Consider the following 24223-nt stretch of genomic DNA (forward strand, 5'->3'; position numbering starts at 1 on the left):
AAAAAAATCTCATAAAGACTGAATTAATATGGATCTCAATAGATTAAAACATGAGTCAAATAGAAAAAAGAAGAAAAAATCTGAATAATATTATGTTGTTCAGCTAATGATAACTCATGTTTATCGGTATGTTATTAGATTAGCGTTGAGGTTAAAGTTTTCCTGTTCCATGTTGAATATATTGACTTGGAATTTTCATGATAGTCACATCATGGAACTAAATTTCCATAATTTATTATGAAATAGATCTTCAACTATGAAACATGCAATAGTTTGGTGTAATTAAAAATTCCAAGTTCATTATTCTTGTAAAAGTTTACATGAGTCTAGAATTTAAATATTGATCATAACTGTCGTCGGATGTCAGATTCTTGGATACTTCAAAATAGCAAGTTTAGAATAATGAATCACGTTCGAATCCTAGAACAGATTATAAAACTTCAAGGCTTAAGAATGAAGAAAATCGAGCATAAAAAGAAAAATACAAAGAAGAAACAAATTCGAAATAGAATATTAGTAAAATTTTGGAAAAATAAGTAAACCATAGTTGCCTTTATATCTTCAACTCTTATTCTCGATCATGAAGAAATAATTTCTCCCAGAAGGTATAATATTCATACGTAGATATTAAAAGGTAATACTCTGGATCTTTTGATAAATTGAATAAGGAACAGGATATTGATTAAACATGTTAAATAATTATGGCTTTTGATGTGATTAACTGTTGACAATTTAAACTGTCTAATCTTTTTGGTTGATTACTGAGACTTTTAAATCTTTCCAAATGATAATCAATAATGTAAATCAACACGTTGATTGTAACGATTATTATTAGTTAACTAATCTGATGTTATGATCAAAGTTTTATCATCAAACATCAATGGATGGAAACAGATTAAAGTGTCACATCAAAATCAGATCAATAATGAAGTTGATTGGACACATTTATGGTTAATTTAAACTTCAAATCGTAATCAATATCAAAGAAAAGGAAGCAAAAATTGACAACAATCAAATAAAATCGAAACTAAATCAATATAATTATAGTAACGGAACGTATTCCAATTACAAGGTTTGGTACAAGATATTAGGTCCAATTTTCGAGAGGGGAAAAACGAATCATGTACTAACAATCTGAAGGAAAAAGGGACACACAAAAATAGCTGGAAAAGTTGAAGAGAAAATAAAATGTTCTAATCGTAAATAAGATCATTTCTGCTCATTGAATTTTCTGTATCAATGGTACAAGTTTATTACATTTTCCATATGATTATTAATGGTTGACAGGACAATTACATGTTAACTTTTAGTTTTTATTATCTAATCAAGTTAATCATCTTCATCATATTAATATTAACCCGGATATCGAGGAAATCGTTGATTACCTTTTCCATGTGTCTAAACCCTTGATTACAATTATCATGATAAACTAAATTAACTGATAATCTAAGTGACTGAAAATGATTCCAGGAAGGTAAAGTTGATATTATTATTAGGGCAAAGATGTCAGCAAAAAAAAATGATTGGATTAAAATTGGGTGAAACTATTGGTAGACTTTTATTATGATTAACTATTGATTATCACGAAACAATCAGTAGATTCAATTAAATAGATCAGTATGATAATATAAATTATCATTGAATATATGTAAATATATGGTATTAATATATTTCGTAATGTGTATTGTCAAATTATAATTGTCGTTAATTGTGATTAAAGATGAGGAGGAAAAGTTTTTCATCACTTGCAATGGGAAGATGAAGATTGTGATATAATTCATATTGAGCTAATTGGAAGAGGCAAGATTTAATTACAGACAATTATCACGATAACAATTTACAAGTGATTAAGACAAAAAAGAGAGAGAGAGAGAGAGATAATTAATTGAACAATTTAATGCAAAATGAAACATTTTGGTTAGTTGATTATCTCAAATTTTGTTAATTATCATAAATCTTTTAAATTGATTAATTAAACTCAATTATTTAGTAATCATGATAAATATCACATTAAAATCACTCATCAGTAATTGAATATAACAAATAATTGATGGTGATTAACAATTTAATTGTATTTCATTAATGAATAGATGGTTATAATACATGTAGAGACATTAATTAATTGTGATTTTAATCAAACTTTCCGATTTTGGCGGAGAAAAAGTTGTAAAAATCAGTTAATTGAAACAATTTAATTTTTCACACACAATTACAATTATCATGATAAACTAAATTAACTGATAATCTAAGTGACTGAAAATGATTCCAGGAAGGTAAAGTTGATATTATTATTAGGGCAAAGATGTCAGCAAAAAAAAATGATTGGATTAAAATTGGGTGAAACTATTGGTAGACTTTTATTATGATTAACTATTGATTATCACGAAACAATCAGTAGATTCAATTAAATAGATCAGTATGATAATATAAATTATCATTGAATATATGTAAATATATGGTATTAATATATTTCGTAATGTGTATTGTCAAATTATAATTGTCGTTAATTGTGATTAAAGATGAGGAGGAAAAGTTTTTCATCACTTGCAATGGGAAGATGAAGATTGTGATATAATTCATATTGAGCTAATTGGAAGAGGCAAGATTTAATTACAGACAATTATCACGATAACAATTTACAAGTGATTAAGACAAAAAGAGAGAGATAATTAATTGAACAATTTAATGCAAATGAAACATTTGGTTAGTTGATTATCTCAAATTTTGTTAATTATCATAAATCTTTTAAATTGATTAATTAAACTCAATTATTTAGTAATCATGATAAATATCACATTAAAATCATTCATCAGTAATTGAATATAACAAATAATTGATGGTGATTAACAATTTAATTGTATTTCATTAATGAATAGATGGTTATAATACATGTAGAGACATTAATTAATTGTGATTTTAATCAAACTTTCCGATTTTGGCGGAGAAAAAGTTGTAAAAATCAGTTAATTGAAACAATTTAATTTTTCACACACAATCATCAATTCAGACTATTGTTATATTGCCGGTTAATTTTAACATTACAACAATTAGCGATATACAATCAAGATAAATGGATAAACTTTTGTAACATTTAATTACTTATGGAATCAGATTTATTGTCAATTGTAATAAAAATCATGATGAAACGTTTCCATCCCAATGACAAGCAAATGCTTCATCTTTTGCCTCACATTTCATTTGTACGTTTTTTTCCCTCATCACTTTATGTTCATCTCCATCCTCATCCTCATCCTCATCCTCATCTTCATCTCTGTTATTTTTTCTTCCATTGCTCTTTGCTATTTACTTCATCTTCTTCCTTCCTTTTCCTTTTTATACTCAGTTCCTTTTGAATGAGGTTCCATCATTGTCTCTTTCTCTCTTTTTTTTCTCTCGCGTGAAATACAAATGAAAAAGGAAGTGTTCATCAATTCACTCATGGGATTCACCATCATGACCATGGCAATGAAATGAACTTTTATCAAGAAATTTAATTTTCCAAAAGTTCTTATTGAAAATGGTTGGTGTCAATGTTTCTTTTTCCCTTTCATGTTCTCAGTTTTTTTTCTAACATCTGAACTTTTTCCATCATGATTTTTTCTTCTTCTCTCTCATCACTGAAATGATTAATGTATGAAATTAAATTTAATGATAACAATTGAACTTTTCAATAATCGTCATATCTTAATTATCAACAATGAAAATGAATCAAGAAAAAGTTTCGCAAGTGACTTAAAACGGAACAATTTTACTAGTGAGAAATAATCAAATTACATATGTATATGGTGATTGTAGTTAATTTTAATTGTAATAGAAAAGGAGACGAAACAATTAATCAAACAACAGTAAATTGTACAATTAAACGCCCATGAAAGTAAATGTTATTTGTAGTTACAATTAACATTTGATATAATATAAGATATTAATCATTACTTTGATTGGAAACATAAACAAATAAAATAAACCAATAGGCAGAAACTCAACTCGAAACAATTTATCTTAATCATCAGAGGATTATTGTTAAACGGTTAACAATTAAATTGTCATTAAAACACATAAAAAACTATCACAAATCAATCAACACTAACTGATCATATTTAATTATTGAAAATATAAAGGGAAACAGTCAAATCTTTAACTCGAGTCTCAATCAGATTAAACAACAACATTTGATCCTTGATTGATAACAATCAGTTTAATTATCCTCAAGTCATTCTAATCTGTAGACACTGACCTTTGGTAGGTTAATTTAATCAATTTAAGATGGGACAATTAAAACTATTCTTGGTGATTAGAGTCAAAAATTTCTCATAATCTAATCAAAAGTCAACAATTTGATTGGTTGAAATGTTTTGATAAAGAAAAGTTAAACTTGTTAACAAACCATCAATCAATTGAATCAGTATCTGTAAATTAGCTGATTACATATTCCTAATAAATACCGGAAATGAAAGAAATGGAAAGTAAATCAACTGAGTTAATTAATCATAATGAGTGGGTAAGTCTTTCAGTAAAAATTAATCATTGGAAAATTTGATTCGCCTGCCAAAATAATTATCCAAGTTGATTATAAACTTCATTATATAAGTTTTGAATTATTATCATTCAGTTAATGAAACCATGAAGTAAATTGTTACTCGGTTTGGCTGATTGCCCGTAAAAGTTAAATTGCAATGAAAGAAAATTTTGTTTACGCATTTAAAATTGTAAATAATCAACAGAATCAAGAGGTAATTGACTAGGAAAAAGATTAACAAATGATTACGATTTTATATAATTACCCAATTGCTCAAGTACTTCAGGGCAAGAGTGTTTCAATCCTGACTGACCAGAGGATGACCCATTCGGATTCCCAAGTGATGTGTTGGTTGTTGATAAAAGAGATGATGAGTTGGGCACAGTTGACAAGGCTGAAGATGATGAATGGAAGGATTTTTCTGATGAAATATTGGAACTATTTACAGATGATAATCCAAATTTATGGTCTAACATAATACTATTGATTATCTTTTTAACTAGTTGGCTATTTATCAAATTTTGGAAATAATTTGAATTGGATTGGTCTCGAGATGCTGTTTTTTTATCTAGTAAACCCTCAATACTTAGTAATTGAGGGTTTTTGGGATCTTTGGTTACTGAAGATGAGGTTGGATGAGAAATAGATGCAGATAACAACATTGTTGAATTGGACACTTTATCATTGACAATATTTTCATTAACATTAGAAGAAACTGAATGCTGTCCATTAGATGATGAAGGTAGCACATTATTAGTATTTCCGGTTGTTTGAATTTGGTTAACTTGTCTTAGTGGTCTAATTGTTGGAGACACTGAGAGGGACGATGAAGTTGAACTAGATAATGATGATGATGAAAATGTGGAAACTTTATTGATTGTGAATCGACGATTAGCATGGATTACAGCGATTTGCATTAGAGTGACAAAAATTAACGAGAAAACAAATAACAGTAATAAAATGGAAGGTAAAAGACGTAAGAACCTTTTGATGGTTCGACGGAGTAAAGGTTTCACCGGTGGAACTGGAATTGGTATTAGATGGAATTGGCGGTTTGACGATGAAATCATTCTGATGTTTACAATAATTATCACAAGAAAATATTAGTTTTAAACGGTTACGACGACCAATATCAAGATGATCAGAATTATAGCTTAGATTCGAATAAAATTGTTCATAATATTTGAAAAAAGTCGACATCTCATCTACATTACCTTTTGTTTGAATGGTGAACAGTCAAATTAACCATCTACTAATCTAAAATTCATCATGAGATGAAAAGTTCATCAAAACAAAAGTTTATGTAGATTGGATCGATTCAATAAGTGGGATGAGTTAACATTGGAGAAGTAAATTGGAAGTTGAAATAAATGTCATCGTTACGACTTGTTTTAACTTGCAAAGTTTTCCTTGAAAGTGTATCAATCAAGATTCATCCAATGGCGGGGTTGTGACAATTAGTTTATCATTTGAGTGTATGATAAGATGATATGTTAAACATCACACACTTTAGATACAAATTAGCGATAGTTAAAAAACGTATATTAAAATGCCAAATGTAACAAAAAAATTTGATGTAACCTTTATTCACAAGCAGATTACCAATAATTTGTGTATTTCAAGAGTAAAGCCCGTCTTTCCTCAATTTCTCTTTAACTATTGGATAAATTTTCCAAATTTATCACAATTAACAGTTAATAAACTAGCAAGACTTCAAAAGATAAAGACAAATTTTTGCCAAGAGTACGATTGTTGATGATTTTCATTGTGCACATTGAGAAAATGTTTCAAACATTACTCTTTCATCTCCATGAAAGACTTGCTCTGTTGAATGAAGTTTATTATCAAGAAAAGTTCGAGTAACTCCCTCTATCTCGTGCTGATTTAGTCTACTTTTACAAATGAATCCAATTACTAAGCAAATAATGTATCAGTTATTTATTACAGCACTTGAATATCTAAACTTAAAGATCGGACAAGAAGAAACACTTTGCGTGGCCTAAATTTGGTTAGATTAAAATCAATGTAAATCAATAGGTTTACACAGAAAAGGTAATCTTTAGAAGAATAAAGTAGGTTAGTTTATTGGTGTAATGGTGCCTTTTTTTCTTTTTTAATCAGTTTGAATAATTAATAAAATTTCAAAAATAATTCAATTTAATTGAATTTTCAGGGTCTCTGTATATCTAAAATCTTGTACACAAACAAATTATTATCTTTTTGCTTTATTGTTTATTAATAAAAGAATTTAAAAGAAAAATCTTTCAGCGATAATATGAATTTCTTATTCAATTTGTATCAATATTCACCCCAATCAGCAGAATGTGAAAAGTTAATCACCGATGTCTGATTTTCTTTAAAATTTTCAAAATATTTGAGATTAAAAACAACACCAACAGTATATTTAGCAAACAAACTCACGACACTAGGTGGGTGGAACCCACAGTGTTCGGGAGACAGGGACCTCATTTTCTGACTTGTAAGCAGCATGAGCAGCCGAGAATGCATGAGCCGAAGATGATCAATCCTCCTCTGGAGGCTATAGCTGCGATTTTATCAAGGTACAAATAAATGGAAGGTGCTCAAATATTAGAAGCTATACTGAAGTGAATAATTTTCGAAGATAGTTGCATAGGCTATTTTTATTAAATCATAAAGTGAGTGTTACAGACGAATTGATTTGAGGAGTTAACATTTTGCTAGATGACGCTGCAGTTGATGCTAAAGAACTTGTATTACTTCAATTTCAATGTCCTCTTTGCGAGCCTACAGAAATTTATGACAACATTGAAGCTGCTGACATAGGTGCGGCGGGCATCTTGATTGTAACTCCGTTTAAGGTCCTGAATTACCATTATTCTTACGCTTTGACGTGCAGTTGCAGCTGATGACGATGCAGAGTTTCATTTCCAGATCCTGAATTTCCTTTACCGTTGGTATTTGATGCACTGGTTGCAGCAGCTGATGACGATGCAGAGTTTCCATTTCCAGATCCTGAATTTCCTTTACCGTTGGTATTTGATGCACTGGTTGCAGCAGCTGATGACGATGCAGAGTTTCCATTTCAGATCCTGAATTTCCTTTACCGTTGGTATTTGATGCACTGGTTGCAGCTGATGACGATGCAGCGTTATCCTGAAGCTCCATTTTAGATCCTAAATGCCTTCATTTCATGACTGTTGAGCAGCTGAGCGCCAGCAGATGATGCTGCGACACCATAACCTCCATAATTGTTGTCTTTTACAGAACTGAAACTTCCAAACATTGAACCTGCTGAAGCTATTGAATCTGACAGTGCTTTCGCTGCAGAGTTCATGTCCAATTCCATTCCCATTCCATTCCCATAACCATTGCCATTTTGAGCGTTTGATGAAGCGGCAGCAGCTGATGATGAAGCGCTTCCACCATTTCCATTTCCAGCTCCTGAGTTACCGTTATTGCTTGCATCTGATGAAGCGGCAGCAGATGATGATGAAGCGCTTCCACCATTTCCATTTCCATCTCCTGAGTTACCGTTATTGCTTGCATCTGATGAAGCGGCAGCAGATGATGACCTTCCACCATTTCATTTCCAGCTCCTGAGTTACCGTTGCTTGCATCTGATGAAGCGGCAGCGATGATGATGAACTACTTCCAGAACCTCCATAATTGTTGTCCATTTCAGAACCGAAGCCACCAAACATTGAACCTGCTGAAGCCATTGAATCTGACATTGCCTTCGCTGCAGATTTCATGTCCAATTCCATTCCATTCCATTCCCATAACCATTGCCATTTTGAGCGTTCGATGAAGCGTCAGCAGCTGCTGATGAAGCGCTTCCACCATTTCCATTTCCAGCTCCTGAGTTACCGTTATTGCTTGCATCTGATGAAGCGGCAGCAGATGATGATGAAGCGCTTCCACCATTTCCATTTCCAGCTCCTGAGTTACCGTTATTGCTTGCATCTGATGAAGCGGCAGCAGATGATGATGAAGCGCTTCCACCATTTCCATTTCCAGCTCCTGAGTTACCGTTATTGCTTGCATCTGATGAAGCGGCAGCAGATGATGATGAAGCGCTTCCACCATTTCCATTTCCAGCTCCTGAGTTACCGTTATTGCTTGCATCTGATGAAGCGGCAGCAGATGATGATGAACTACTTCCAGATCCTCCATAATTGTTGTCCATTTCAGAACCGAAGCCACAAACATTGAACCTGCTGAAGCTATTGAATCTGACATTGCCTTCGCTGCAGATTTCATGTCAATTCCATTCCCATTCCATTCCCATAACCATTGCCATTTTGAGCGTTCGATGAAGCGTCAGCAGCTGCTGATGAAGCGCTTCCACACCATTTCCAGCTCCTGAGTTACCGTTACTTGCATCTGATGAAGCGGCAGATGATGATGATGCTCCACCATTTCCATTTCCAGCTCCTGAGTTACCGTTATTGCTTGCATCTGATGAAGCGGCAGCAGATGATGATGAAGCCTTCCACCATTTCCATTTCCAGCTCCTGAGTTACCGTTATTGCTTGCATCTGATGAAGCGGCAGCGATGATGATGACGCTTCCACCATTCCATTTCCAGCTCTGAGTTACCGTTATTGCTTGCATCTGATGAAGCGGCAGCGATGATGATGAAGCGCTACCATTTCCATTTCCAGCTCCTGAGTTACCGTTATTGCTTGCATCTGATGAAGCGGCAGCAGATGATGAAGCGCTTCCACCATTTCCATTTCCAGCTCCTGAGTTACCGTTATTGCTTGCATCTGATGAAGCGGCAGCAGATGATGATGCTTCCACCATTTCCATTTCCAGCTCCTGAGTTACCGTTATTGCTTGCATCTGATGAAGCGGCAGCAGATGATGATGAACTACTTCCAGATCCTCCATAATTGTTGTCCATTTCAGAACCGAAGCCACCAAACATTGAACCTGCTGAAGCCATTGAATCTGACATTGCCTTCGCTGCAGATTTCATGTCCAATTCCATTCCCATTCCATTCCCATAACCATTGCCATTTTGAGCGTTCGATGAAGCGTCAGCAGCTGCTGATGAAGCGCTTCCACCATTTCCATTTCCAGCTCCTGAGTTACCGTTATTGCTTGCATCTGATGAAGCGGCAGCAGATGATGATGAAGCGCTTCCACCATTTCCATTTCCAGCTCCTGAGTTACCGTTATTGCTTGCATCTGATGGCAGCAGATGATGATGAAGCGCTTCCACCATTTCCATTTCCAGCTCCTGAGTTACCGTTATTGCTTGCATCTGATGAAGCGGCAGCAGATGATGATGAAGCGCTTCCACCATTTCCATTTCCAGCTCCTGAGTTACCGTTATTGCTTGCATCTGATGAAGCGGCAGCAGATGATGATGAACTACTTCCAGAACCTCCATAATTGTTGTCCATTTCAGAACCGAAGCCACCAAACATTGAACCTGCTGAAGCCATTGAATCTGACATTGCCTTCGCTGCAGATTTCATGTCCAATTCCATTTCCATTCCATTCCCATAACCATTGCCATTTTGAGCGTTCGATGAAGCGTCAGCAGCTGATGAAGCTTCCACCATTTCCATTTCCAGCTCCTGAGTTACCGTTATTGCTTGCATCTGATGAAGCGGCAGCAGATGATGATGAAGGCTTCCACCATTTCCATTTCCAGCTCCTGAGTTACCGTTATTGCTTGCATCTGATGAAGCGGCAGCAGATGATGATGAAGCGCTTCCACCATTTCCATTTCCAGCTCCTGAGTTACCGTTATTGCTTGCATCTGATGAAGCGGCAGCAGATGATGATGAAGCGCTTCCACCATTTCCATTTCCAGCTCCTGAGTTACCGTTATTGCTTGCATCTGATGAAGCGGCAGCAGATGATGATGAACTACTTCCAGAACCTCCATAATTGTTGTCCATTTCAGAACCGAAGCCACCAAACATTGAACCTGCTGAAGCCATTGAATCTGACATTGCCTTCATCGCAGAGTCCATGTCCAATTTCATTCCCATTCCATTTTCATAACTATCACCATAGCCATTTTGATCGTTTGATGAATCTGCGTCAGAATTCGCTGTAACACTAGAACTCTGTGAGGCGTAGGAATAGTTGAATAGTAAAAAAAGTAAAACACTTAAGTTGATTAGTCTTAAAGCCATTTCGTTAATTGTAACTTTTCAATTTCAATGTAATTGAATAGATGAGATGAGATAGTTGACTGATAATTCCTCTTAAAATCTATCGCTTTTTATACTGAAAAAGTCTAGGTGTCGAACTTGCTCAAATAATATTTTAAATTCAAAGTCTCCATTGCAGCTAAGGAAACATAATTAACCTTTCAATAACATTTGTGTGCCTGTCTCAATAAGATAATTCTGATCAATGACTATTTTTACAATGACTCGTCCTCATTCACATTTGAAAAAGTTTATCAATACCGTTTATTGAAATACGGGGCGTAACGACCAAATATTCGTACTTTCGACTCTTTGCCCTTTCTAGGCTACTTATCAGGTCAGATTTTTTCCTCGATTCAACGGAGATGATGTCAAATTTTTGTTGTGTTCTGGTTTGGGACTTTTTCATCAGCCATTGATGAAAAGTGGCCTTTCAAAGTCGAAAATGATATATGATATGATGATATTTGGTTGTTAAGCCCTGTATATTCCAGTTAATTAGTTTGATTAATCAGTTCCATTTGGAAACGTGGTTAACATGAAAAGTGCCTTTTCAATATATTCCAAAGGCTTCTGAATAAATATTTTTAGGATCATTCGTACACTTTCACATTTGGAAAAGGAAACGGAATCAGTTGGAAACGTGGTTAACAAGCGAGTAACCTTCCCAATATATTCCAAAGGCATCTGAATAAATATTCTCGAGTCATTTGATCTTCTACAATGATCATTCTATTGGTTTTAATGACCGAAAAATATTATTTTCTAAGATTAGGTTAGAAAGTTATTGATATTTGTATTGGTGAAACAAGATTAAATTCATGTTACAATATTTGATTGTGCTATTAATAGTAACATAAACAAGGTCGAAATTAATTGTTTGATTAGATCATATTTGAATTTCATTTTGATCTTCTTCATTATTATCGACTTGTCTTGACCATAAAAGATGGACGTCTAAATCGTGCAAAATGAATCACTGAAAATGTGGATGAAAACACAAAAAGTTATCGTAGTTGCATAGTAAACGAAAATTATTCAAACGGAATAATAAATATACATTTACCCACCACGTGATTAGATCGAAAATTGAATGCATAGTTTTCGAAAGGTCACCTCTCAAAGCGGAAATGTTTTGTTGCAACGCCTGTACTAAAGAAAATTCTAAGCCATGCTTAGTCAAAAGCGTAGCCGAAAATACTAGTACCTTTCTAAAATATTAATAATTTTATTAATTTCGTTCACTCATCTCCCTATGATTCTTTCCACATTTCCCAAAGATGCTCACTCTTCAAATCCCACGAATGTATTAATAGTTCAAAATACACGTGTAAACTTGTTCATTTAAAGATAATCATAAGATAATTATTTCATTAATAGCAATTTTATGCCAAACATCAGAAAACAAGCTCTTCTCAATCGGTGTTGTAAAAGAGCGGAAATAATTCGAAACAATTTCTATCGATATTCATTTGATTTTCATCTCAAGAAACAACAATTTTCACTTCATTGTCCTTCTCTATTTTTTTATTTAGTAATCACATTTTTTCTCAGTTTCGCAATCAATAGAAAAGCAAGATAAATAGAATGGACAATCACCTCAGAAAAACTAGACCACTTCGATATAAAAATATTTATAATTAGATAAGTCTCAAGTTTACTTACAGCAATCAATTAATACCATGCGTGACAAAAGTTTAGGAATTGAGTGAAATCTTGTCTAATTTACGAATGAATCGAATGAATTATTTTCATAACAATTTTCTTGTATCATCTAACTTTTAATAAGGAACAATTGGTAAATATTTATATTCATGTATATGAATGCACATTAGGTGAATAATACAATTATCTCTGTATTGGGAGAAGGTAATTTTCATGATTATTTCTCTCTCGTTATTTACCACCATAATAAAGGTGGTCAAATGTCTAATTCCAATTGGATACCAGATATTGTTGTTTATTTTATTTTTATATTGAGTATTTTACACTATGCTTTTCCATATTCTGTTGGCAGAAATTCCCGAAGTAACAAGAGTTCATAATTGGAGCAGTAAAGAAACCAATTGAATAAGTTTAGGAATGAACTTATAATCGGCATTATAATGAACGTTCAATTGCTGTACAAATATTTCGCTGTAGTTGAAAGGTTAATTAAAGTTTCAGATTAAAGGAATAGTCAGTTGATAGTGAATTAGGGTGCCATTAGCAATGGAAGGTTCTTATATGATCGGAAATAATTCGAAACAATTAACAGTTAATAAACTAGCAAGACTTCAAAAGATAAAGACAAATTTTTGCCAAGAGTACGATTGTTGATGATTTTCATTGTGCACATTGAGAAAATGTTTCAAACATTACTCTTTCATCTCCATGAAAGACTTGCTCTGTTGAATGAAGTTTATTATCAAGAAAAGTTCGAGTAACTCCCTCTATCTCGTGCTGATTTAGTCTACTTTTACAAATGAATCCAATTACTAAGCAAATAATGTATCAGTTATTTATTACAGCACTTGAATATCTAAACTTAAAGATCGGACAAGAAGAAACACTTTTGCGTGGCCTAAATTTGGTTAGATTAAAATCAATGTAAATCAATAGGTTTACACAGAAAAGGTAATCTTTAGAAGAATAAAGTAGGTTAGTTTATTGGTGTAATGGTGCCTTTTTTTCTTTTTTAATCAGTTTGAATAATTAATAAAATTTCAAAAATAATTCAATTTAATTGAATTTTCAGGGTCTCTGTATATCTAAAATCTTGTACACAAACAAATTATTATCTTTTTGCTTTATTGTTTATTAATAAAAGAATTTAAAAGAAAAATCTTTCAGCGATAATATGAATTTCTTATTCAATTTGTATCAATATTCACCCCAATCAGCAGAATGTGAAAAGTTAATCACCGATGTCTGATTTTCTTTAAAATTTTCAAAATATTTGAGATTAAAACAACACCAACAACAGTATATTTAGCAAACAAACTCACGACACTAGGTGTAGGTGGAACCCACAGTGTTCGGGGAGACAGGGACCTCATTTTCTGACTTGTAAGCAGCATGAGCAGCCGAGAATGCATGAGCCGAAGATGATCAACAATCCTCCTCTGGAGGGGCTATAGCTGCGATTTTATCAAGGTACAAATAAATGGAAGGTGCTCAAATATTAGAAGCTATACTGAAGAGTGAATAATTTTCGAAGATAGTTGCATAGGCTATTTTTAATATTAAATCATAAAGTGAGTGTTACAGACGAATTGATTTGAGGAGTTAACATTTTTGCTAGATGACGCTGCAGTTGATGCTAAAGAACTTGTATTACTTCAATTTCAATGTCCTCTTTGCGAGCCTACAGAAATTTATGACAACATTGAAGCTGCTGACATAGGTGCGGCGGGCATCTTGATTGTAACTCCGTTTAAAGGTCCTGAATTACCATTATTCTTACGCTTTGACGTAGCAGTTGCAGCAGCTGATGACGATGCAGAGTTTCCATTTCCAGATCCTGAATTTCCTTTACCGTTGGTATTTGATGCACTGGTTGCAGCAGCTGATGACGATGCAGAGTTTCCATTTCCAGATCCTGAATTTCCTTTACCGTTGGTATTTGATGCACTGGTTGCAGCAGCTGATGACGATGCAGAGTTTCCATTTCCAGATCCTGAATTTCCTTTACCGTTGGTATTTGATGCACTGGTTGCAGCAGCTGATGACGATGCAGAGTTTCCATTTCAGATCCTGAATTTCCTTTACCGTTGGTATTTGATGCACTGGTTGCAGCAGCTGATGACGATGCAGAGTTTCCATTTCCAGATCCTGAATTTCCTTTACCGTTGGTATTTGATGCACTGGTTGCAGCAGCTGATGACGATGCAGAGTTTCCATTTCCAGATCCTGAATTTCCTTTACCGTTGGTATTTGATGCACTGGTTGCAGCAGCTGATGACGATGCAGAGTTTCCATTTCCAGATCCTGAATTTCCTTTACCGTTGGTATTTGATGCACTGGTTGCAGCAGCTGATGACGATGCAGAGTTTCCATTTCCAGATCCTGAATTTCCTTTACCGTTGGTATTTGATGCACCGGTTGCAGCAGCTGATGACGATGCAGAGTTTCCATTTCCAGATCGTGAATTTCCTTTACCGTTGGTATTTGATGCACCGGTTGCAGCAGCTGATGACGATGCAGAGTTTCCATTTCCAGATCCTGAATTTCCTTTACCGTTGGTATTTGATGCACTGGTTGCAGCAGCTGATGACGATGCAGCGTTATCTGAAGCTCCATTTTTAGATCCTAAATTACCTTCATTTCTATGACCTGTTGAAGCAGCTGAAGCGCCAGCAGATGATGCTGCACGACTGCCATAACCTCCATAATTCTTGTCTTTTACAGAACTGAAACTTCCAAACATTGAACCTGCTGAAGCTATTGAATCTGACAGTGCTTTCGCTGCAGAGTTCATGTCCAATTCCATTCCCATTCCATTCCCATAACCATTGCCATTTTGAGCGTTCGATGAAGCGTCAGCAGCTGCTGATGAAGCGCTTCCACCATTTCCATTTCCAGCTCCTGAGTTACCGTTATTGCTTGCATCTGATGAAGCGGCAGCAGATGATGATGAACTTCACCATTTCCATTTCCAGCTCCTGAGTTACCGTTATTGCTTGCATCTGATGAAGCGGCAGCGATGATGATGAAGCGCTTCCACCATTTCCATTTCCAGCTCCTGAGTTACCGTTATTGCTTGCATCTGATGAAGCGGCAGCAGATGATGATGAAGCGCTTCCACCATTTCCATTTCCAGCTCCTGAGTTACCGTTATTGCTTGCATCTGATGAAGCGGCAGCAGATGATGATGAAGCGCTTCCACCATTTCCATTTCCAGCTCCTGAGTTACCGTTATTGCTTGCATCTGATGAAGCGGCAGCAGATGATGATGAAGCGCTTCCACCATTTCCATTTCCAGCTCCTGAGTTACCGTTATTGCTTGCATCTGATGAAGCGGCAGCAGATGATGATGAACTACTTCCAGATCCTCCATAATTGTTGTCCATTTCAGAACCGAAGCCACCAAACATTGAACCTGCTGAAGCCATTGAATCTGACATTGCCTTCGCTGCAGATTTCATGTCCAATTCCATTTCCATTCCATTCCCATAACCATTGCCATTTTGAGCGTTCGATGAAGCGTCAGCAGCTGCTGATGAAGCGCTTCCACCATTTCCATTTCCAGCTCCTGAGTTACCGTTATTGCTTGCATCTGATGAAGCGTCAGCAGCTGCTGATGAAGCGCTTCCACCATTTCCATTTCCAGCTCCTGAGTTACCGTTATTGCTTGCATCTGATGAAGCGGCAGCAGATGATGATGAAGCGCTTCCACCATTTCCATTTCCAGCTCCTGAGTTACCGTTATTGCTTGCATCTGATGAAGCGGCAGCAGATGATGATGAACTACTTCCAGAACCTCCATAATTGTTGTCCATTTCAGAACCGAAGCCACCAAACATTGAACCTGCTGAAGCCATTGAATCTGACATTGCCTTCATCGCAGAGTCCATGTCCAATTTCATTCCCATTCCATTTTCATAACTATCACCATAGCCATTTTGATCGTTTGATGAATCTGCGTCAGAATTCGCTGTAACACTAGAACTCTGTGAGGCGTAGGAATAGTTGAATAGTAAAAAAAGTAAAACACTTAAGTTGATTAGTCTTAAAGCCATTTCGTTAATTGTAACTTTTCAATTTCAATGTAATTGAATAGATGAGATGAGATAGTTGACTGATAATTCCTCTTAAAATCTATCGCTTTTTATACTGAAAAAGTCTAGGTGTCGAACTTGCTCAAATAATATTTTAAATTCAAAGTCTCCATTGCAGCTAAGGAAACATAATTAACCTTTCAATAACATTTGTGTGCCTGTCTCAATAAGATAATTCTGATCAATGACTATTTTTACAATGACTCGTCCTCATTCACATTTGAAAAAGTTTATCAATACCGTTTATTGAAATACGGGGCGTAACGACCAAATATTCGTACTTTCGACTCTTTGCCCTTTCTAGGCTACTTATCAGGTCAGATTTTTTCCTCGATTCAACGGAGATGATGTCAAATTTTTGTTGTGTTCTGGTTTGGGACTTTTTCATCAGCCATTGATGAAAAGTGGCCTTTCAAAGTCGAAAATGATATATGATATGATGATATTTGGTTGTTAAGCCCTGTATATTCCAGTTAATTAGTTTGATTAATCAGTTCCATTTGGAAACGTGGTTAACATGAAAAGTGCCTTTTCAATATATTCCAAAGGCTTCTGAATAAATATTTTTAGGATCATTCGTACACTTTCACATTTGGAAAAGGAAACGGAATCAGTTGGAAACGTGGTTAACAAGCGAGTAACCTTCCCAATATATTCCAAAGGCATCTGAATAAATATTCTCGAGTCATTTGATCTTCTACAATGATCATTCTATTGGTTTTAATGACCGAAAAATATTATTTTCTAAGATTAGGTTAGAAAGTTATTGATATTTGTATTGGTGAAACAAGATTAAATTCATGTTACAATATTTGATTGTGCTATTAATAGTAACATAAACAAGGTCGAAATTAATTGTTTGATTAGATCATATTTGAATTTCATTTTGATCTTCTTCATTATTATCGACTTGTCTTGACCATGTAAAAGATGGACGTCTAAATCGTGCAAAATGAATCACTGAAAATGTGGATGAAAACACAAAAAAGTTATCGTAGTTGCATAGTAAACGAAAATTATTCAAACGGAATAATAAATATGCACATTTTACCCACCCACGTGATTAGATCGAAAATTGAATGCATAGTTTTCGAAAGGTCACCTCTCAAAAGCGGAAATGTTTTGTTGCAACGCCTGTACTAAAGAAAATTCTAAGCCATGCTTAGTCAAAAGCGTAGCCGAAAATACTAGTACCTTTCTAAAATATTAATAATTTTATTAATTTCGTTCACTCATCTCCCTATGATTCTTTCCACATTTCCCAAAGATGCTCACTCTTCAAATCCCACGAATGTATTAATAGTTCAAAATACACGTGTAAACTTGTTCATTTAAAGATAATCATAAGATAATTATTTCATTAATAGCAATTTTATGCCAAACATCAGAAAACAAGCTCTTCTCAATCGGTGTTGTAAAAGAGCGGAAATAATTCGAAACAATTTCTATCGATATTCATTTGATTTTCATCTCAAGAAACAACAATTTTCACTTCATTGTCCTTCTCTATTTTTTTATTTAGTAATCACATTTTTTCTCAGTTTCGCAATCAATAGAAAAGCAAGATAAATAGAATGGACAATCACCTCAGAAAAACTAGACCACTTCGATATAAAAATATTTATAATTAGATAAGTCTCAAGTTTACTTACAGCAATCAATTAATACCATGCGTGACAAAAGTTTAGGAATTGAGTGAAATCTTGTCTAATTTACGAATGAATCGAATGAATTATTTTCATAACAATTTTCTTGTATCATCTAACTTTTAATAAGGAACAATTGGTAAATATTTATATTCATGTATATGAATGCACATTAGGTGAATAATACAATTATCTCTGTATTGGGAGAAGGTAATTTTCATGATTATTTCTCTCTCGTTATTTACCACCATAATAAAGGTGGTCAAATGTCTAATTCCAATTGGATACCAGATATTGTTGTTTATTTTATTTTTATATTGAGTATTTTACACTATGCTTTTCCATATTCTGTTGGCAGAAATTCCCGAAGTAACAAGAGTTCATAATTGGAGCAGTAAAGAAACCAATTGAATAAGTTTAGGAATGAACTTATAATCGGCATTATAATGAACGTTCAATTGCTGTACAAATATTTCGCTGTAGTTGAAAGGTTAATTAAAGTTTCAGATTAAAAGAATAGTCAGTTGATAGTGAATTAGGGTGCCATTAGCAATGGAAGGTTCTTATATGATCGGAAGAAACAATGTTTCATAAAATCAAGTCCATAACAAAAGCGATTCTTTTCATTGTCAATTTTAGGCCAATCTCCCGACTCCTGATTGTCACAATTATAATAAATTGTAATATTCAGTCCTTTCAGATATTCACTTGATTTGTGAGTAACATTTGGTGATTGTCGACAGTCGAGTAGTTTTAATTTGGGTAACAATTGGACCATTTGTTCAACGTGTAAATCGGAGATATCATTATTTCCTCTGAGAGCGAGATGTTTCAAGTTTGGAAATTTGGACAAAAGACTTCGCAACGAAGACCATTCTTGTGAATAATCACCTTCCATCTAAGAAAGTAGAGAGATAAATAATAATCAGTTTTCCATTAGAAAAGAGATATATTAAAGATGATTTTCTCCTTACGTATTGGATAACTAAATCTCTTAGATTGAAGTTTTTTATCGATTCATTGACATAATAATCAATCGTTTCAGAATAGAAAAAAGCACTTTCTAATGCTGGACAAAAATCCATCAAATGAAATCCGGGGTAAATAAATGTACCATCATAGGAAGCGGAAGTTAACTCCAGTATCTTGAGATTTACTAGCAATGGTCCATTGTAGAAAACATCACCTAAACCTATTAAATCTATTTTGAACAAGATATAATCAACTTTTTTGGACAAATAAGAACGTTTTGATAGAATAAAAATATCTCGCTTCTTACATTCGATATCAGTAATGTGAATTCTTAGAAGATTTTGATACTCTGTCGTGTATTCTTTCAAACGCGATAACAGAAAACTTCGAAAAAAGATTTGAAAGAAACTATCAGGATTATCAATCTCTTGAGAATCAATATTCATGGTAAATTGAGAGTCAACTTTAGCAAAACGCCAGCCCACTACTCCATTCTTTTCAAAAAAAGGTGGATAGATCAATGTACTTATTGATTGATTGGAATAGATAATTCTTTTGATTTTCTCATCGTCGATGACTCCTATTGCCGATGCAATATCTAAAATCTTTCATAAATAAATAAGAAAATAAGATTATGTGATTAATAATTTATCTTTCCGATTTTGTTAAGATTTTAGTTGTAAAATTACCTGAAGATTTTGTAAAAGTTTATGTAAATTTGGTTCTAGTAAAACTAATGGATTGGTGATTCGAAGGATACTCGATGAATTATCAGTAGTCTTTTTTGCTGGATAATAAAGTAACCGAGAAAAAAGTTTCAATAGTTGATCGAAATGATAACATAATTAAAGTGTTGGTAAAAATTAAACAAAACTCACTTAGTAAACACTTTACTTTGTTAAGGTGATAAGATGTTAGGAAAGCCCATCTTGTACAAACTAAAATGTCAAATAAAATGTAGAGATTATTTCAATTGGATAAATTATAAATCACCAAAAGAATTGACAATAAAAAAATAGAAAAAACTAATTGTTTACCTTTTGAACAATTTATGAAATCATCGAGACAATCAAAGTTTCCAAAAATGGTTAACAAACAATCATCAGGTAATTCATTTAGCAGCATGATTAGATCTTCATATTCTATGTTAATTGTTGAAGAAAAACAAAATATACAATAAACGCCAAATTAACTTATTAATTATAAATAATTAAAAACTCTTCTTTCACAAAAAAACAACAAATTAAATAAAATCAGCTGATCATTTGTAAACAAGGCCAAATGAGCGCGAGAGTCAAAATATTATTAACATGAGATGAAAATAATTATTTTCATCTGTCAGATTATCTAAATTGATATTAATCATTTACTTACCATTAACTCATTACCATGATTAGCTACCTCAATTTAATTGAGACCCCGAATGTTAATCCAAATTCAGAACAAGAGATTATAATTGATTGAATCAAATTCTAACCTTTAAGTTATTCAATTTCTCCATCAGACTAAATATAATTTTTCAGTTGTAATCAGAAAATGTGAAAAAAGGAAAGTAATCTAATGTGGAGATTTCATTTTTCAGTTTCCAAGACTGGAGGGAATAATAATATTGATTAATTGGTGGTCTTTCTTTCCTTCCCACCATCATTAAGATGGTTGAATCACTAATTCCAATTGGATACTTGGTATTATTGTCATGGTGCTTATTTCATTTTTATATTGAATATTATCCACTATGCTTTTCCATATTCTGTTACGAGCTATCCAAGGAGTTTATAAAGTTCAAAGTTAAAGCAGTAAGATAGTCACTTGATTAAGTGTTAATTACTTGCAAAGATAATTATAATTAACCTACTGTTTACAAACTTTTGTTTTAACATTTATTGTACGCTGACTATTTATAATCAGCATTATAATGAACGTTCAATTGCTGTACAAATATTTGTTTATTTTTAAAAGGTTAATTAGTTTTAAATTCAAATAATGGTCGGTTGATTGTAAATTAGGGGGCCATTAACAATGGAAGGTTATAATATGATCGGAAGAAACAGTGTTTCATGAAATCAAGTCCATAACAGATTTGATTCTTTTCGTGGTCGATTTTAGGCCAATCTCCAGACTCCTGATTGTCACAATTATAATAAATTGTAATAGAGCGATTGGATTCTTGACTCAGTCCTTTCAGATATTCACTTGATTTGTGAGTAACATTTGGTGATTGTCGACAGTCAAGTAGTTTTAATTTGGGTAACAATTGGACCATTTGTTCAACGTGTAAATCAGAGATATCATTATTTCCTCTGAGGGCGAGATGTTTCAAGTTTGGAAATTTGGACAAAAGACTTCGCAACGAAGACCATTCTTGTGAATAATCACCTTCCATCTAGAAAGTAGAGAGATGAATCATAATCAGTTTTCCATTAGAAAAGAGTAATATTAAAGATTATTTTCGCCTTACGTATTGGATAACCAAATCTCTTAGATTGAAATTTTTTATCGATTCATTGACATAATAGTCAATCGTTTCAGAATAGAAAAAAGCACTTTCCAATGCTGGACAAAAATCCATCAAATGAAATCCGGTGTAAATAAATGTACCATCATAGGAAGCGGAAGTTAACTCCAGTATCTTGAGATTTACTAGCAATGGTCCATTGTAGAAAACATCGCTTACGCCTATTAAATCTATTCTGAACAGAGGATAATCAATTTTTTTGGATGAATAAGAAAATTTTGATAAGATAAAAGCATTTGGTATGTACGGTAATGCTCATGATATGCGCGTTAGCTCACTATTAACACTTTCAGCGGACTTTTCTCTGGCTAAACATTCGCGGCATCTAAGGAAATCGATTTAATTTAATTAAGTAACCAATTAATTGAGCAATCAAGTTAATTTCCATATGTAGCTTTGATTATTAGGCGGAAAAAATCAGCTGAAAGTAGAAAAGTTGAGCTTACGGGCATAGTACGGAGCCTTACCCACAGACCTAATCATTAGACTTTACATCGATTCTTACGTTCGATATCAGTTATGTGTATCCTTATAAGATTTTGGTACTTTATCATGTATTTTGATAAACATGATACGATACAGTTGCGAAAAAAGATTTGAATCAAATTATCAGGATTCACAATCTCTTGAGAATCAATATTCATGGTAAATTGAGAGTCAACTTTAGCAAAACAATAGCCCGCTGATCCATCGTCATAAAGAGATGGATAGATCAATGTACTGATTGATTGATTGGAATTGATAATTCTTTTGATTTTCTCATCGTCGATAACTCCTATTACCGATGCAATATCTAAAATCTTTCATAAATAAATAAGAAAATAAGATTATGTTATTAATAATTTATTTCTCTGATTTTGTTAAGAGTTTAGTTGTAAAATTACCTGTAAATTTTGTAAAAGTTTATGTAAATTTGGTTCAAGTAAAACTAATGGATTGGTGATTCGAAGGATACTCGATGAATTATCAGTAGTCTTTTTTGCTGGATAATAAAATGACCGAGAAAAAAGTTTCAATAGTTGATCGAAATGATAACATAATTAAAGTGTTGGTAAAAATTAAACAAAACTCACTTAGTAAACACTTTACTTTGTTAAGGTGATAAGATGTGAGGAAAGCCCATCTTGTACAAACTAAAATGTCAAATAAAATGTAGAGATTATTTCACTTGGATAAATTATAAATCATCGAAAGAATTGACAATAAAAAAATTGAAAAAACTGATTGTTTACCTTTTGAACAATTTATGAAATCATCGAGACAATCAAAGTTTCCAAAAATGGTTAACAAACAATCATCAGGTAATTCATTTAGCAGCATGATTAGATCTTCATATTCTATGTTAATTGTTGAAGAAAAACAAAATATACAATAAACGCCAAATTAACTTATTAATTATAAATAATTAAAAACTCTTCTTTCACAAAAAAAAACAACAAATTAAATAAAATCAGCTGATCATTTGTAAACAAGGCCAAATGAGCGCGAGAGACAAAATATCATTAACATGAGATGAAAATAATTATTTTCATCTGTGAGATCAATGTTAATTGTTTAATTGTATTTATGTACAAATAAAAAACCGTTGAGTTGGTCTAACAAGTTAGTTATTAATACAACAATAATTTAAAGGGGCATGTCAACCCTCAAATCGACCTTCGTCAAACATAAAGTTAACAACTATTTTAATAGATAGAACATTTATTAATATAAAAACTCTCTGACTCTTTTCAAAAGTTCTGAAAAATCTCTTGATATTTATAGTGCGTGTAATCAGAAGTATAATGATCTAATTTGGGTGATCTAATGACATTTGGTTACGAAGTTATAAGCTCACAAAGTTATACTCATCGAATCAGATCACCCGCTGTAGCAGGTCAAGAAAAGTAGATATCGAAAGAAGCTTTCGTCAGTTGCTAGATCATAATAAGAAATAAAATTGTACAAAAATCACGACGAAATTCTGCTTAGTTTATGCGTTTTAATCGAAAAATAAAAACAACTTAGATCACTGATTATGGCCTAACCAGAGATTTTTGTGTTCTGGTTTGAGACTTTTCCATAAGCCATTAATGAACAGTGGCCTCTCAAAGTTGGAAAAGTGATATATGATATGATGATATTCGGTTGTTATCCCCTGTATATTCTAGTTAATTAGTTTGATTAATCAGTTGGAATCAATGGAAACGTAGTTAACATTAAAAGTGCCTCTTCAATATATTCCAGAGGCTTCTGAATAAATATTTTTAGCATCGTTCGTAAACTTTCACATTTGAAAAAGGAAACGGAATCAGTTGGAAACGTGGTTAGCAAGCGAATAACCTTCCCAATATATTCGTAAGTCATCTGAATAAGGATTAATATTGGTGAAACAAGATTAAATTCATGTTACAATCTTTGATTGTGCTATTAATAGGAACATAAATAAAGTCGAAATCAATTGTTTGATTAGATCAGATTTCAATTTCATTTTGATGTTCCTCATTATTATCGACTTGTCTTGACCATTTAAAAGATGGACGTCAAAATCGGCCAAAATCAATGAGTGAAAATGGTGGATGAAAACGCAAAAGTTTATCCGCAAGTTTCATAGTAAACGAAAGTCCTAAAGGGTATGTTATTTAAAAAGTTTCGAGATAAGAAAGTAACAGGTAAAAGGT

General features: G+C 33.3%; 4 protein-coding genes across 4 annotated transcripts in view; all 4 read right to left on the minus strand.

The window, feature by feature from the left end:
- Nucleotides 1–6400, minus strand: part of LOC128394687 (beta-1,4-galactosyltransferase 4-like) — a 39457-nt gene extending 33057 nt beyond the window's left edge. The window contains exon 1 of the mRNA XM_053355043.1: nt 4782–6400. Within this exon, the coding sequence (XP_053211018.1) occupies nt 4782–5586 (805 nt within the window). The 5' untranslated portion in view covers nt 5587–6400. The remainder of the gene's footprint in view (nt 1–4781) is intronic.
- A 976-nt stretch (nt 6401–7376) lies between these two features.
- Nucleotides 7377–15286, minus strand: LOC128394872 (uncharacterized transmembrane protein DDB_G0289901-like). Its single transcript, XM_053355242.1, has 7 exons — nt 14095–15286; nt 9690–10670; nt 9329–9610; nt 9022–9267; nt 8261–8755; nt 7680–8044; nt 7377–7580 (listed from the first exon to the last, which is right to left on the minus strand). The coding sequence occupies exons 1-7, from the start codon at nt 15146–15148 to the stop codon at nt 7377–7379; spliced, it is 3627 nt and encodes a 1208-aa protein (XP_053211217.1). The 5' UTR covers nt 15149–15286.
- Nucleotides 15249–16475, minus strand: LOC128394700 (uncharacterized transmembrane protein DDB_G0289901-like). Its single transcript, XM_053355060.1, has one exon. The coding sequence runs from the start codon at nt 16389–16391 to the stop codon at nt 15249–15251; it is 1143 nt and encodes a 380-aa protein (XP_053211035.1). The 5' UTR covers nt 16392–16475.
- Nucleotides 16476–18162: 1687 nt separating this feature from the next.
- On the minus strand, nt 18163–23010 carry LOC128394873 (uncharacterized). Its single transcript, XM_053355243.1, has 12 exons — nt 22796–23010; nt 22637–22696; nt 22448–22545; nt 22069–22363; nt 21507–21733; nt 21054–21431; nt 20086–20236; nt 19927–19986; nt 19738–19835; nt 19356–19653; nt 19051–19301; nt 18163–18974 (listed from the first exon to the last, which is right to left on the minus strand). The coding sequence occupies exons 1-12, from the start codon at nt 22881–22883 to the stop codon at nt 18612–18614; spliced, it is 2367 nt and encodes a 788-aa protein (XP_053211218.1). The 5' UTR covers nt 22884–23010; the 3' UTR covers nt 18163–18611.
- Nucleotides 23011–24223: the final 1213 nt, after the last annotated feature.

The sequence above is a fragment of the Panonychus citri genome, unplaced genomic scaffold (assembly GCF_014898815.1).
Source record: "Panonychus citri isolate SS breed McGregor unplaced genomic scaffold, ASM1489881v1 Contig00140, whole genome shotgun sequence".
NCBI classification, from domain to species: Eukaryota; Metazoa; Arthropoda; class Arachnida; order Trombidiformes; family Tetranychidae; genus Panonychus; species Panonychus citri.